The following is a 16,774-nucleotide window of genomic DNA, read 5'->3' as shown; positions in this document are numbered from 1 at the left end:
AGGACATCCCACCTTCTGCTGACTTTGTCATTGGTGCCAACATGCACCAATACTGTCGGGTCTTTACCAGCCCCTCCCAACAATCTATCTACCCGGTCCGCGATGTGCCGCACTAGAGCACCCGGGAGACAACAGACTGTACGGCGATCATGGTCCGGGTAGCAGATTGCTCTATCTGCCTTCCTGATGATAGAGTCCCCTACCACCACCATCTGACTAGGTACCTCACTATCTTTTGTCCCAACTGTGCCAGAGGGGCTGCTCCTCTGGATGCTAGAGGGAGCAGTCCCCTCCTCCACCGTCATTTCCGCAGTATCATCCTCCGAATCTTCGTCCAGCCGTGCAAATTTATTCGGTTTGATAATCCGAAGATGTCGAGGTCAACAAGTATCCAGCCAAGAGTCATTATCTTCACTATCTTTATGCACTACTTTCTCCGACTGATCCTCCCTGGTGAATACTGAGGAAAAAAATTGTTCAGTATTTCCGCTTTTATTTTATCATTGTTTATTAAAGCTCCCAATTCATCTTTTAATGGGCCTACGTTCTCCTTCTTTAACCTTTTACTGTTTATGTATTTATAAAACTTTTTAGGATTGCTTTTACTCTCTATAGCGATTTGCTTTTTGTTTACAACTTTTGCTGCGATTATTACTTTTTTGCATTTTTTTTTGCATTCCTTGTAATGCTGGAATGACTCCTCAAAGCACGCTTCTTTTTAGCCATTGCTTCTTTGACATCCTTATTAAGCCACATTGGTTTGTTTTTAGTACTCCTGCATTTACTGCTCATGGGAATGAATTTGTGAATATTGCTATCAAGCAACCCTTTTAAAGCATCCCACATTTCCGTTGTGTCTTTACCATGAAACAAAACTTCCCAATCAATCTCGTTTAGTGCCTGTCTCAGCATATTGAAATTAGCTTTTCTAAAGTTAAATGTATTAGTTGTTCCCTTATAGCTGTTTATTGAAACTGATGTCAAATGGGATCATATAGTGGTCAGTTTCCCAAAGTCTCCCCAACTTTAGTGTTTGATATAATGTCCACATTATTGGTAAAACTAGGTCCAGAATAGTTTTACCTCTAGTTGGGTCCTCGACTAATTGAGTTAAGTATTGATCCTTTAATGTATTTAAGAACCTGCTGCTCCTAGTTTTTACACATGAATCGTTACTGCAATTTATATCAGGATAAAATCCCCTAACACTAGGATGTCCTCCATTCCCGCAGCTTTTTCATTTTGGTGTAAGAGTTGTTCATCGTCATGTACACTAATATCCGGTTACTTGTAGCACGTGCCAATGACTTGTTTCTTCGCCTCTGTGCCCCCACTTGTGATCTCAGCCCATAGCGACTCCACGTTATCTCCAGCCTCCCTGAAAATACCCTCTATTAAGTTTGGTTTTAGAGATGGTGTAACAAAGAGACATACCCCTCCTCCCCTATTGGTAGCCCTATCCCTCCTGAAAAGAGAATATCCCTCCAAATTCGCAACCCAGTTGTGAGAGTCGTCCCACCATGTTTCCATAATACCTATAATATCATACTGAGACTTTGATACAAGCCATTCCAATTCCCCCATTTTACCCGATAGGCTTCTTGCGTTCACAAGCATACATCTTAGCTTAGCCTCTCCATTGCCTGTTTGTTTTAGTGGTATCTTATCTATATTTACAAGAGCCTTTCTAGACTTACCCTTACTGACTGTTATTCTCCTCCCTCCCTTTCCTCCCATCATGCTTAATACAGCTTTCCTCTCTACTATCTTTATCTGATCTATAAGACTTTCTAAACCCCCCTCCCTGATGTTAGTATCCTCCCTTATGCTATGCACATTACTTTCTATATACCGTATTGCTGAGCCATACTCGTCATTAGGTAATAAATTGGGAATATCTTGGCAATACCTGTGTCAGTATTTCCGGTGTCAATACCCATGCAAATACCCTTGCCATCTGATCTTACGCTTCCCCCTTTTCCACCCCCAAATTGTTCACTACCCCCATCCTTACTGCTCTCACTAATGAACCCGCAGCTTCTAGCTAAACCCTCCCCCCAGGCTCCTAGTTTAAAAGCTCCTCCAACCTTCTAATCCATCATGACAAAGATGCCGCCTGACTGAGAAGTCCACCCAGGTTTCCAGGAACACAAACCCCTCCTTCCTACACCAGCCTCTAATTCACACATTTACCTCCCTGATCTCCCTCTGCCTCCCTGGGCTAGTGCATGGCACTGGTAATATTTCGGAGAATATTACACTAGATGTCCTTGCCTTAAGTTTCTTGCCTAAGTCCCTATAGTCTTTCTTAAGGACATCCCACCTACCACTAACTTTGTCATTGGTGCCAACATGCACCAAGATCGCCGGGTCTTTACCAGCCCCTCCCAACAATCTACCCTGTCCGCGATTTGCCGTACCCGAGCACCCGGAAGACAACAGACTACGGCGATCATGGTCCCGGTAGCAGATTGCCCTGTCGGCCTGATAATAGAATCGCCTACCACCACAATCTGACTAGATACCTATCTTTTTTCCTCCGGTTCCATCATTTCCTCACTGCCATCCTCAGAACCTTCATCAAATTGGGCAAATTTATTGGGGTTTGGTGGATCAGAGATGTCCCGTCTTCCCCTCCCCCTCTTCTTCCTTCTAACCATGACCCAGCTACCTGATCTTCCTCATCTACCAATGATCCCCTCTGCAACTCCTCCACTGTTCTAGCTAAACTTTGCTTGAGATTGTGAATGCTCCTTAGTCGCGTAACCGTCCGCTCTAGATCAGTTACCTGGGCTTCCAGGGCGTCCGTACGCTCACATCTCGCACAGATGTACCTGCACTCGGACTGTTGTGCCAGGTGCGCATACATCATGCACGACATGCACTGAGTGAGATTCCCAATCTCAGCCACCCCCATTCTTTAATTAGTGCTAACTCCCTGTTTCCTTCAGAAAATCAAAAAGAGGGGGACAATCAATATACAAGAAATATATAAGGAACAATAAACAAATAAAAATAAGATTTTATTCACCTGTAAATCTATTTCTCGTAGTCCGTAGTGGATGCTGGGACTCCGTAAGGACCATGGGGAATAGCGGCTCTGCAGGAGACTGGGCACAACTAAAGAAAGCTTTAGGACTACCTGGTGTGCACTGGCTCCTCCCTCTATGACCCTCCTCCAGACCTCAGTTAGGATACTGTGCCCGGAAGAGCTGACACAATAGGGAAGGATTTTGAATCCCGGGTAAGACTCATACCAGCCACACCAATCACACCGTATAACTCGTGATATTATACCCAGTTAACAGTATGACAATAACGGAGCCTCTTAACAGATGGCTCTCACAATAACCCTTTTATTAAAAATAACTATGTACAAGTATTGCAGACAAACCGCACTTGGGATGGGCGCCCAGCATCCACTACGGATTTCGAGAAATAGATTTACCGGTGAGTAAAATATTATTTTCTCTGACGTCCTAAGTGGATGCTGGGGACTCCGTAAGGACCATGGGGATTATACCAAAGCTCCCAAACCGGCGGTAGAGTGCGGATGACTCTGCAGCACCGAATGAGCGAACTCCAGGTCCTCCTCAGAAAGGGTGTCAAACTTGTAAAATCTTGCAACTGTGTTTGACCCCGACCAAGTAGCAGCTCGGCAAAGTTGTAAAGCCGAGACCCCTCGGGCAGCCGTCCAAGAAGAGCCCACCTTCCTCGTGGAATGGGCTTTTACTGATCTAGGATGCGGCAGTCCAGCCGCAGAATGTGCAAGCTGAATCGTGCTACAGATCCAGCGAGCAATAGTCTGCTTTGAAGCAGGAGCCCCCATCTTGTTGGGTGCGTAGAGGATAAACAGCGAGTCAGTTTTCCTGACTCCAGCCGTTCTGGATACATAAATTTTCAGGGCCCTGACTACATCCAGCAACTTGGAATCCTCCAAGTCCCGAGTAGCCGCAGGCACCACAATAGGTTGGTTCAAATGAAACGCTGAAACCACCTTAGGCAGGAATTGGGGACGAGTCCTCAATTCCGCCCTATCCATATGGAAAATCAGATAAGGGATTTTACATGACAAAGCCTCCAACTCTGACACACGCCTGGCCAAAGCCAGGGCCAATAGCATGACCACTTTCCACGTGAGATATTTTAACGCCACGGTTTGAAGTGGCTCAAACCAATGCGATTTAAGGAAATCCAACACCACGTTGAGATCCCAAGGTGCCACTGGAGGCACAAAAGGAGGCTAAATATGCAGCACTCTTTTAACAAAAGTTCTTTTTGGAAGAAAATCGACAGAGCCGAAATCTGGACCTTAATGGACCCCAATTTGAGGCCCATATTCACCCCTGACTGTAGGAAGTGCAGGAATCGACCCAGTTGAAATTCCTCCGTTGGGGCCTTTCTGGCCTCACACCAAGCCACATATTTTCGCCATATGCGGTGATAATGTTTCGCGGTCACGTCATTCCTGGCTTTGATCAGCGTAGGAATTACTTCCTCCGGAATGCCCTTTTCCTTCAGGATCCGGTGTTTAACCGCCATGCCGTCAAACGCAGCCGCGGTAAGTCTTGGAAAAGACAGGGCCCCTGCAGCAGCAGGTCTTGTCTGAGCGGCAGAGGCCATGGGTCCTCTGAGATCATTTCTTGAAGTTCTGGGTACCAAGCTCTTCTTGGCCAATCCAGAACAATGAGTATAGTTCTTACTCTTCTCCTTATTATCCTCAGCACCCTTGGTATGAGAGGAAGAGGAGGGAACACATAAACCAACCGGTACACCCACGGTGTCACTAGAGCGTCCACCGCTATCGCCTGCAGGTCCCTTGACCTGGCGCAATAGTTTTCTAGCTTTTTGTTGAGGCGGGACGCCATCATGTCCACCTGTGGCCTTTCCCATCGGTTTGTAATCAGCCTGAAGACTTCTGAACACAGTACCTCGGAAGCTTTTTGTTTAGGCGTGACACCATCATGTCTGTTTGAGGAATTCTTAGGGGGAGTTTGTTAGTGTGGGTCACTAGTGGACCTAACACTAAAAGAGGTTTAGTGTGTGGCGCACTCTTTTGAAATGATTATTGTATATTAAAATATTTCAAACTTTTATTTCACAGATGTGATCAAGCTTTTTTGTGAAACGTACGTCATCCACTGAATAGCGGGACACGGACGTACACCTGACACGGCGGTACGGGAATCACCCGACCCGGCGTCCTTTTCCCCGCCGAGCTCCAAAGAGAGACGTTATTCACTGAATAGCGGGACACGGGCGTACACCTGACACGGCGGTACGGGAATCACCCGACCCGGCGTCCTTTTCCCCGCCGAGCTCCAAAGAGAGACGTTACCCGTAGCGGCAATAGGACACTGGGAACTTCTACCTTTGATGAATACTACACATGGGCGCACATGACACACCAGACATGGGGAGATCCTGATCTGATGTCCAGCTCCTGCAACACTCATAGAACAGCGGGACACTGATACACTATCACCTGACCTGGCACCCATCTCTCATTGAGACTGCTAAGCGGAGAGATCCTATTTGCAGTAGCATTAGAAGTGGTGAACGTGACAAGGGTGTTTACTATACTCCGGGCAAACGCTGATCAGATACTCAGGGCTGCCCTCTCATCCATTGCATGGTATCTTGGCCCCCCTGCAATGCTCCCAAGTAACAGGGGTGGGGGACACTAAGCGTGGACAGTAGAAGCAGCCCGCACTGTTCTTTCCCTTCAGCCCCAGGTGGACGGCTCTTCCCCACTCTCATTGTTCCCATTCACTGCCCAAAACGGCACATGGGAGAAAAGCAGAAAGGGAATCTGTTTCCACACACCTGGGACTCTTTTTTCATCTTTGTGTCTGTACCCTGGTAATGAAATGATAATAATATACTTACCGTAAATGATTATATATGATTTATTTGGAAACATTAGGTGAATAACATCAGGATATAGTGTTTCTAATTAATATATTTATCTCCCATGAGTGTAATTATTATGAGCACTTACAAATTGATAGTGCACCCCTGTGCCGATAATTAGCCTCCCCTGTGCCGACAATTAGCCTCAATTAAGATCCAGAGAAAGATCTCAATGAATTACAACATTGTTTAAATCTCTTATACTTAGCAGATATTTTTTCAGTCTTTAAATGAATTTGAATAATGGTGCAAACAATCTTTTTTCCTTTCTTCCTGAAGAGAAAGGACTAACAATTAATTATTAGAACAGGATATAATATGAATGTTTAATTCTCACTTGTGCCATAGTTCTTTTCTGTCCTTTCTCCAGACAAGTATACTTGAGACAGTGCAACTATTACCTGGTCTCCAGTACGATTTGTTTCATTTACTATACACTGTTGCAGAATGGTGAATGAATAAATTGTATCAAATGACATTAACACTATTACCCCAGTCCTGAACAGTAGACTGATGTAAAGAGTGCATATATGTTACAAAAACACTCATGTAAATCATCGTGCTTTCTCGATTTGTTACTTGGATTTTCTTTGATTGGTATTTGTACAAGTAATATTTTTCTTGGGTAACCGTTACGGGCTAATCGGATAGGGATATACATTCATTTTTCCCTCTATTGAAGGGCGCGCTATTCACAGCCTCTCAAGAGAGCTCAGCAGTAGCTAAATTAGCACTGACTCATTTTTATTAATATTTCGTAATGCTTACTTAATCACATTTTTTTCTCTCTTGTTCTGCCTGAACAATTAATTTATTGATAATTGGTATCAGTTTAATGATCTAATTCCATAGGCAGATAATATGAATCTTACACTGACATAGAAAAAGAAAATAAATTAAAAAACTTCCTTTTTGCACTTTTCAGGCCATCAGATAGGATAGAACTCCTGCTCGAGATGCCAATAATTTTTTAGATATGGAAATAAAAGTCTGAAATATTTTAATATACAATAATCATTTCAAAAGAGTGCGCCACACACTAAGCCTCTTTTAGTGGTAGGTCCACTAGTGACCCACACTAACAAACTCCCACCCAAAAAATACCCCTGGGATACTACCTGAAGGATCCAGGGATCTACCTGTGAGCGAGCCCACTGTGTGCTGAAATTCTTGAGACGGGCCCCACCCGTACCTGAGTCCGCTAGTAAAGCCCCAGCGTCATGCTGAGGACTTGGCGGAAGCGGGGGAGGACTTCTGTTCCTGGGAACTGGCTGTTAGCTGCAGCTTTTTTCCTCTCCCTTTGCCACGTGGCAGAAAAGAGGAGCCTTTCGCCCGCTTGCCCTTATGGGGCCGAAAGGACTGCGTATGATAATATGGTGTCTTCTTTTGCTGAGAGGTAACCTGGGGTAAAAACGTTGATTTCCCAGCAGTTGCCGTGGAAACCAGGTCCGACAGACCTACCCCAAATAACTCCTCCCCTTTATAAGGCAATACTTCCATATGCCTTTTAGAATCGGCATCACCTGACCACTGCCGAGTCCATAACCCTCTCCTGGCGGAAATGGACATAGCACTTACTCTTGATGCCAGCCGGCAAATATCCCTCTGTGCATCACGCATGTATAGAAATGCATCTTTTAAATGCTCTAAAGTCAGTAATATACTGTCCCTATCTAGGGTATCAATATTTTATGTCAGGGAGTCTGTATAACACCAGTGTGTGTGTATATACACTTTAGTATAGTCTCCTGCTTTCTGTCAGCAGGTTCCTTAAGGGCGGCCGTATCCGGAGACGGTAGTGCCACCTTCTTGGACAAGCGTGTGAGCGCCTTATCCACCCTAGGGGGTGTTTTCCAACGTGCCCTATCCTCTGGCGGGAAAGGGTACGCTGACAATAATCTCTTAGGAATTATCAGTTTCTTATCAGGAGAAACCCACGCTTCATCACACACTTCATTTAATTCCTCAGATGCAGGAAAAACTACCGGTAGTTTTTTCTCACCAAACATAATACCCTTTTTAGTGGTACCTGGGGTATTATCAGAAATGTGTAAAACATTTTTCATCGCCTCAATCATGTAACGTGTGGCCCTACTGGAAGTTACATTTGTCTCCTCGTCGTCGACACTGGAGTCGTTATCCGTGTCAACGTCTGTATCTGCCATCTGAGGTAGCGGGCGTTTTAGAGCCCCTGATGGCCTTTGAGACGCCTGGACAGGCACAAGCTGAGAAGCCGGCTGTCCCATGTCATCAAACTTCTCATGTAAAGAGTTGACACTTTCACGTAATTCCTTCCATAAGCCCATCCACTCAGGTGTCGACCCCGTAGGGGGTGACATCACAACTACAGGCAATTGCTCCGCCTCCACATCATTTTCCTCTTCATACATGTCGACACAGCCGTACCGACACACAGCACACACACCGGGAATGCTCTGATAGAGGACAGGACCCCACCTAGCCCTTTGGAGAGACAGAGGGAGAGTATGCCAGCACACACCAGAGCGCTATATATAGACAGGGATATCACTATATAAAGTGTTTTCCCCTATAGCTGCTGATATAATGAGTACTGCGCCTAAATAGTGCCCCCCCCCTCTCTTTTTTACCCTTTTCTGTAGTGCAGGACTGCAGGGGAGAGTCAGGGAGACGTCCTTCCAGCGGAGCTGTGAGGGAAAATGGCGCCAGTGTGCTGAAGCAGATAGCTCCGCCCCCTTTTCGGCTGACTTTTCTCCCACTTTTATGGAAAATCTGGCAGGGGTTAATATACACCCATATAGCCCTGGGGGCTATATATGATGTATTTTTGCCAGCCAAGGTGTTAATATTGCTGCTCAGGGCGCTCCCCCCAGCGCCATGCACCCATCAGTGACCGCAGTGTGAGGTGTGCATGAGGAGCAATGGCGCACAGCTGCAGTGCTGTGTGCTACCTTGATGAAGACTGATGTCTTCTGCCGCCGATTTTCTGGACCTCTTCTTGCTTCTGGCTCTGTAAGGGGGCCGGCGGCGCGGCTCTGGGACCGGACTCCGAGGCTGGGCCTCTGGAGCTAATGGTGTCCAGTAGCCTAAGAAGCCCAAGCTGGCTGCAAGCAGGCAGGTTCGCTTCTTCTCCCCTTAGTCCCTCGTAGCAGTGAGCCTGTTGCCAGCAGGTCTCACTGAAAATAAAAAACCTAAATCTAACTTTCTTTCTAAGAAGCTCAGGAGAGCCCCCTAGATTGCACCCAGCTCGGCCGGGCACAAAAATCTAACTGAGGCTTGGAGGAGGGTCATAGGGGGAGGAGCCAGTGCACACCAGGTAGTCCTAAAGCTTTCTATTTGTGCCCAGTCTCCTGTGGAGCCGCTATTCCCCATGGTCCTTACGGAGTCCCCAGCATCCACTAGGACGTCAGAGAAATTAGATTTACCTGCCGTAGCAGTGGAGACCAGGTCCGAGAGACCTTCCCCAAACAATTCCTCACCCCTGTAAGGTATAACCTCCATATGCCTTTTTGAGTCGGCATCACCTGTCCATTGCCGAGTCTAAAGGACTCGTCTAGCAGAGATCGACATAGCGTTGATTCTAGTACCCAATAGACCAATGTCTCTTTGAGCATCTTTCATATATAAGACAGCATCTGTTATATGTCCTAGGGTCAATAGAATGGTATCCTTATCCAGGGTATCAATATCCGCTGATAAGGTATCTGTCCACGCTGCTACAGCGCTACACACCCAAGCCGACGCAATAGCCGGTCTGAGTAAGGTACCCGAATGTGTATAAATGGACTTCAGGGTAACCTCCTGCTTGCGATCCGCAGGATCCCTGAGGGTAGCCGTATCTTGGGAAGGCAGCGATACCTTTTTGGACAAGCGTGTCAAAGCTTTATCCACCCTAGGGGATGATTCCCACCGTATCCTGTCCGTTGGCGTGAAAGGATGCGCCATAAGAATCCTTTTTTAGATAATCTGCAGTTCCTTATCTGGAGATTCCCAAGCTTTTTCACATAACTCGTTCAGCTCATGTGAGGATGGAAAGGTGACCTCAGGCTTCTTTCCTTTATACATGTGTACCCACGTGTCAGGGACAGGGGGTTCCTCTGTGATATGCAAAACATCTTTTATTGCAATAATCATATATCGAATACTTTTAGCCACCTTTGGCTGTAATTTTGCATCATCATATTCTACACTGGAGTCAGAATCCGTGTCGGTATCCGTGTCAACTATTTGGGATAGTGGGTGCTTTTGGGACCCCGAAGGTCCCTGCGACATAGGTACAGGCATGGGTTGACTCCCTGACTGTTCCCTAGCTTCAGCTTTATCCAATCTTTTGTGCAATAAATTTACATTGCCCATTAAAACATTCCACATATCCATCCAGTCAGGTGTCGGCGCCGTCGGCAGCGACACCACATTCATTTGCTCTTCCTCCTCCCTCAAAAAGTCTTCTACCTCAGACATGTCGACACACGTACCGACACACCACACACTCAGGGAACCCTCTTATCTGAGGACAGTTCCCCCACAAGGCCCTTAGGAGAGACAGAGAGAGAGTATGCCAGCATACACCCAGCGCTGTAATAACCCAGGACAAAAACACAATATGTATGTTTACCAAGATAGCGCTTTTATACTCAATGCGCCAATTATGTGCACCCCCCTCTACTTTAAAACCCTCTTGTCACCGTGATCTAAGCAGGGGAGAGTCTGGGAAGCTTCCTCTCAGTGGTGCTGTGGAGAAAAAACTGGCGCTGGTGAGTGCTGAGGGAGAAGCCCCGCCCCCTAGGCGGCGGGCTTCTGTCCCACTCTAGAATACAAAACTTTGGCGGGGGTTCGTAGGTATATACAGTGGCCAGCTGTATATACCCATCTTTTGCCAGGAGAGGTTAATTTGCTGCCCTGGGCGCCCCCCCCCCCTGCGCCCTGCAACCTTACAGTGACAAAGTATGTGAGGTGAATGGGAGCAATGGCGCACAGCTACACTGCTGTGCGTTACCTCAGTGAAGAACAGTGAAGTCTTCTGCTGCCTCTGATGTCTTCTAACTTCTCATACTCACGTGGCTTCTACCTTCAGGCTCTGTGAGGAGGACGGCGGCGCGGCTCCGGGACGGACGGTGAGGAAGACCTGCGCACCGATCCCTCTGGAGCTAATGGTGTCCAGTAGCCTAAGAAGCAGAGCCTTTCAAGTCACAGAAGTAGGGCTGCTTATCTCCCCTGAGTCCCTCGATGCAGGGAGTCTGTTGCCAGCAGGATCCCTGAAAATAAAAAACCTAACAAAATACTTTCTGTCAGAAAACTCAGGAGAGCTCTCTGAAAAGCACCCAGTCTCCTCTGGGCACAGTAATCAACTGAGGTCTGGAGGAGGGGCATAGAGGGAGGAGCCAGTGCACACCCAAATCCTAAAGTCTATCTTAAAGTGCCCATGTCTCCTGCGGAGCCTGTCTATCCCCATGGTCCTTACAGAGTCCCCAGCATCCTCTAGGATGTAAGAGAAATTATCAGTGGAAATCGAATTTATTAACCCATGGAGGTCTGGATCTGGAGTCACACTCAAAATTAAAGTGGAAAAACACACTACAGGCTGATCCAACTTTGATGTAATGTCCTTAAAACAAGTCAAAATGAGGCTCAGTAGTGTGTGTGGCCTCCACGTGCCTGTATGACCACCCTACAACGCCTGGACATGCTCCTGATGAGGTGGCAGATGGTCTCCTGAGGGATCTCCTCCCAGACCTGGACTAAAGCATCCGCCACTCCTGGACAGTCTGTGGTGCATCGTGGTGTTGGTGGATGGAGCGAGACATGATGTCCCAGATGTGTTCAATTGGATTCAGGTCTGGGGAATGGGCGGGCCAGTCCATAGCATCAATGCCTTTGTCTTGCAAGAACTGCTAACACACTCCAGCCACATGAGGTCTACCATTGCCTTGCATTAGGAGGAACCCAGGGCCAACCTCACCAGCATATGGTCTCACAAGGGGTCTGAGGATCTCATCTTGGTACCTAATGGCAGTCAGGCTACCTCTGGTGAGCACATGGAGGGCTGTGCGGCCCTCCAAAGAAATGCCACCCCACACCACCCACGGCCAAACCAGTCATGCTGGAGGATGCTGCAGGCAGCAGAACGTTCTCCTTGGCGTCTCCAGACTCTGTCACATGTGGTCAGTGAGAACCTGCTTTCATCTGTGAAGAGCACAGGGCCCAGTGGCAAATTTGCCAATCTTGGTGTTCTCTGGCAAATGCCAAACGTCCTGCACGGTGTTGGGCTGTAACCACAACACCCACCTGTGGACGTCGGGCCCTCATACCACCCTCATGGAATCTGTTTCTAATTGTTTGAGTAGACACATGCACATTTGTGGCTTGCTGGAGGTCATTTTGCAGGGCTCTGGCAGTGCTCCTCCTGTTCCTCCTTGCACAAAGGCGGAGGTAGCGGTCCTGCTGCTGGGTTGTTGCCCTCCTACGGCCTCCTCCACGTCTCCTGATGTACTGGCCTGTCTCCTGGAAGCGCCTCCATGCTCTGGACACTACGCTGACAGACACAGCAAACCTTCTTGCCACAGCTCACATTGATGTGCCATCCTGGATGAGCTGCACCAGCTGAGCCAATTGTGTGGGTTATAGGGAGGTCATACAGGCACGTGGAGGCCACACACACGACTGAGACTCATTTTGACTTGTTTTAAGAACATTACATCAAAGTTGGATCAGCCTGTAGTGTGTTTTTCCACTTTAATTTTGAGTGTGACTCCAAATCCAGACCTCCATGGGTTAATAAATATGATTTCCATTGATAATTTTTGTGATTTTGTTGTCAACACATTCAGCTGTGTAAAGAACAAAGTATTTAATAAGAATATTTTATTCGTTCAGATCTAGGATGTGTTATTTGAGCAGTGTATATGGTTATTGGGTTGGACCTTTAATCCAAACTTACCCCTCTGTCTCGACTAAGTTATTTTGTTAATCTGGCGAAGCGTCAGGGACACTTCCAACACTCTACTAAGGTCTAAGTGTGTTATATTGCTGTAGCCATATATATTCACCAAGGTGTTACGAGAGCGTCACAACGCTCAAAAGGTACGCTAACTGGCGCTACACGTAGCGTAACATTGAGGAAACTGCGCAACTGACTTATTGTCCATCGGTTTATTTTAAAAACAGTTTATCACAAAGTAAAAACAACAGAACATTTGAACAGACATAATTTATTTAAAACCAAAAATTATAAAACTATTTAATTACACAGAGAGACCCCCCCCCCTTCCCCCCCGTAATATCATCCCACTATTCAAATGAGCTGTCAAAATCGGACATAGCCAAAATTGCACCGGAAATCTTTTGCTTGTAAACGACTTTATTTCACATCTTTAATACACAGATTTTACCCGGTGGTGGCAAAATGCACATGCGCAGCGGCCACGCAGACACACACATTGTGGCCGCATCCCTGAGGGGTAAATGCGGGCGGGGCAGGATAAGTTTCCTGCGGGGGCTGCGTGATGTCACATCTGCATTCATCTCTGATTACCCCCCTATAAGCTTCCAGAGTGCACCTCATATCTCATCTTTTCCAAGTTACTACAAATGATATGAGATCGGTAGCAGCACTACTTTCAGGATTATTACACAGAACACACATAAAGGCTGACACAGCAAATAACAGTAACACATACAAGGGATTAATTAGAAATAAGGAAGCATAATCATTATCTAATTATCAACTGGTTCTGTGTGGAACATATACACCTCTTTACTGCCTCCAGCAGCCCCTGGTACTGCACTGTGACCACACACCCTGTCTCCACCCACTACTGCCACCCGCCCTGTCTCCCCACCACTACTGCCACCTCCTCCCCCCACTACTGTTACCCATCTTGTTTAACCACATACTGCCACCGCCATCTCCCCCCACTACTGCCATCCACCCCGTATCTCCCCGCTCTGACACCTCAGCACTGCTCGGGGACGTTTACCCACATAGACATTGCCTCCAGCAGCTCCCACTACTACCCCCTGCCCTGTCTCCCTCCTCAGCGCTGCTTGGGGACAATATTACCACTTAGACACTGCCTCCAGCATCCCCCGCTACTGCACTGCTGCCACCCACCCTGTCTCCCCAACATCTAAGCACTGCTTGGGAATTTATGGTACTGCTAACAGTCCTTCATCAACAGATGGAAGAAACAAGGGCAGTACGGAGGCAGAAGCTGCTTCTGGTACCATGGTCATGCAAGGCTGGGAGAGTCAGTAAGATTATTTAATAGCGGGCCTAATTCAGTAAGGATTGCAGATGCTGCTAATCAGCAAAATTAGCAATCCTTTACCTAGCGCGCTGGGGGCCGCCCATCACAGGGCAAGGCCACCTAGCATGCTGACCGCCGCCTCACACCTGATGAAGCAGAAAATGCGATTGCCTCACAATTTCTGCTTTATCGTAGAAGTTAGTGAAGCCTCCTGCTGCCGCATCATAGCTGCACCTTCAGGAGGCCTGCCGCATTCTTCTCAATCATGGTGGCTGCATGTGATGTCACACAGCCACCGTGATCATGCCTGTTTGTCTGCCTCTGCCCTTCGTTCGCGCCACACGGATCAGTCTCCTTCCTGGAAATGGAGCATTGCCCGCCCACCCATGACTGCGTCTGCCTGACAGGCAATCGCATTTTCTGCGGCCCCTCGGCAGAAAATGCAGGTGCATGCGCAGGATGAGCCCGTAACTTTTTCCTCAATAATTCCATTTGGATCGCACACTGCAATCCAATCTCAATTAGGCACAGAGTCACCATCTTACAGGCAGCCGGTGAAGGGAGCAGAGAATGGGTGTTATGTGGCAGGAACCGGCTGGTTAGGTAACAGCCTGGCTGCTGCATTCTGTACAAGCTACAAGCGGTGCAATTCTATTGCTGGGAGACCCAGGTAGAGCACATTGCAGTAGTCTATGTGTGATGATACAAGTGCATGTATGACTGTAGGTAGATATTCTGAGGGAAATAAGTGCTGGATTCTGGCTATGTTCCTCAGATGAGGATCTGATTGTGGCTGATACGTGATGTCTAAGTGTCACTCCGCCTTCCAGGACACCAATATTCCGCACATGATCAGCATTTTGTAACTCTGAGCAAACAAGCATAAGTCTGGTTGGTAACAAAGTTAAGCTGTAGCCCTGCCCTTTGTTGGTGAGCTTCTATCAGAAGGACATGTTTCACCAGGACTGAATCACAGCCAACTGGCATCACCCACACCTGGAGCTCAGCTACACAACCATTTAGGATTGGTACTGGGTTACCCGGAGCAAGAGACAGGTCATCTGCATAGCAGTGGTAGATGAGGACATGGCATCTGATTATTTCACCCTGCAGTAGCATGTATATTGCAAAAAGCATAGGAGATAGGATAAGAACCTTGAAGAACAATGCATGGCAATAACTATACTCCAGAAGATTAAAATGGCTCCTCACCTGAGTGGTCTATTGTGTGCAACAAGAGCTGATTTATTTCTCAGAGTAAAGAAATGGCCTCTCACCTGTGTGACTTTTGTGATGTCTAACAAGATGTGATTTGTGTGCAAAACATTTCCCACACTCAGAGCAAGAAAATGGCTTCTCACCTGTGTGACTTTGCTGATGTCTAACAAGAGTTGATTTGAGTGCAAAACATTTCTCACACTCAGAACATGGAAATGGCTTCTCACCTGTGTGACTTCTCTGATGTATAACAAGTTCTGATTTCCGTTTAAAACATTTCCCACACTCAGAGCAAGAAATTGGATACTCCCCTGTGTGACTTCTGTTATGTATAACAAGATCTGATTTGTGTGCAAAACATTTCTCACACTCAGAACATGGAAACGGCCTCTCACCTGTGTGACTTCTCATATGTATAATAAGATATGATTTCCGAGTATAACATTTTGCGCACTCAGAGCAAGAAAAAGGCTTCTCACCTGTGTGACTTCTCTGATGTTTAACAAGATCTGTTTTCTGTGCAAACAATTTCCCACACCCAGAGCAAGAAATTGGATTCTCCCCTGTGTGACTTCTGTTATGTATAACAAGATCTGATTTCCGTGCAAAACATTTCCCACACTCAGGACATGGAAATGGCTTCTCACCTGTGTGACTTCTCTGATGTTTAACAAGACCTGATTTCTGTGCAAACCATTTCCCACACTCAGGACATGGAAATAGCTTCTGACCTGTGTGACTTTGCTGATGTGTAACAAGGTGTGATTTCCGTGCAAAACATTTTCCACAGTCAGAACATGGAAATGGCCTCTCACCTGTGTGACTTCTCTGATGTCTAGCAAGTTGTGATTTCTGTGCAAAATATTTCCCACACTCAGAACATGGAAATGGTGATGTACCTGTGTGACTTCTCTTATGTGCATCAAGAGTAGTTTTGTATGTAAACCATTTCCCACACTCAGAACAGGAATATGGTTTCTCACCAGTATGTATTCTCTTATGATTTACAAGACATGATTTGATTGTAAAACATCTCCCACACTCAGAACATGGAAATAGATTCTCCCCTGTGTGACTTCGCTGATGTGTAACAAGTTGTGATTTCCAGGTAAAACATTTCCCGCACTCAGAGCAAGAAAATGGCCTCTCACCTGTGTGCCTTCTCTGATGTATAACAAGATGTGATTTGTATGAAAAACATTTCCCACACTCAGAACATGGAAATGGATTCTCACCTGTGTGACTTCGCTGATGTTTAACAAGTTCTGATTTCCAGATAAAACATTTCCCACACTCAGAGCATGGAAATGGCCTATCACCTGTGTGTCTTCTCTGATGTGTAACAAGACCTGATTTTTGTGTAAAACATTTCCCACACTCAGAACATGGAAATGGCCTCTCACCTGCCTTAGCTGGCT

At 46.7% G+C, this 16,774-nt stretch overlaps 1 protein-coding gene across 1 annotated transcript in view; it reads right to left on the bottom strand.

The window, feature by feature from the left end:
• Nucleotides 1-15,303: 15,303 nt before the first annotated feature.
• The window catches only part of LOC134983220 (gastrula zinc finger protein XlCGF57.1-like), a 37,426-nt gene continuing 35,955 nt past the window's right edge, over nt 15,304-16,774 (bottom strand). The window contains exon 3 of the mRNA XM_063948958.1: nt 15,304-16,774. This exon is cut by the window's right edge and continues 279 nt beyond it. Within this exon, the coding sequence (XP_063805028.1) occupies nt 15,384-16,774 (1,391 nt within the window). The 3' untranslated portion in view covers nt 15,304-15,383.

This window comes from Pseudophryne corroboree (genome assembly GCF_028390025.1).
Source record: "Pseudophryne corroboree isolate aPseCor3 chromosome 3 unlocalized genomic scaffold, aPseCor3.hap2 SUPER_3_unloc_10, whole genome shotgun sequence".
NCBI classification, from domain to species: Eukaryota; Metazoa; Chordata; class Amphibia; order Anura; family Myobatrachidae; genus Pseudophryne; species Pseudophryne corroboree.
This window is presented reverse-complemented; position numbering and strand designations above follow the sequence as displayed.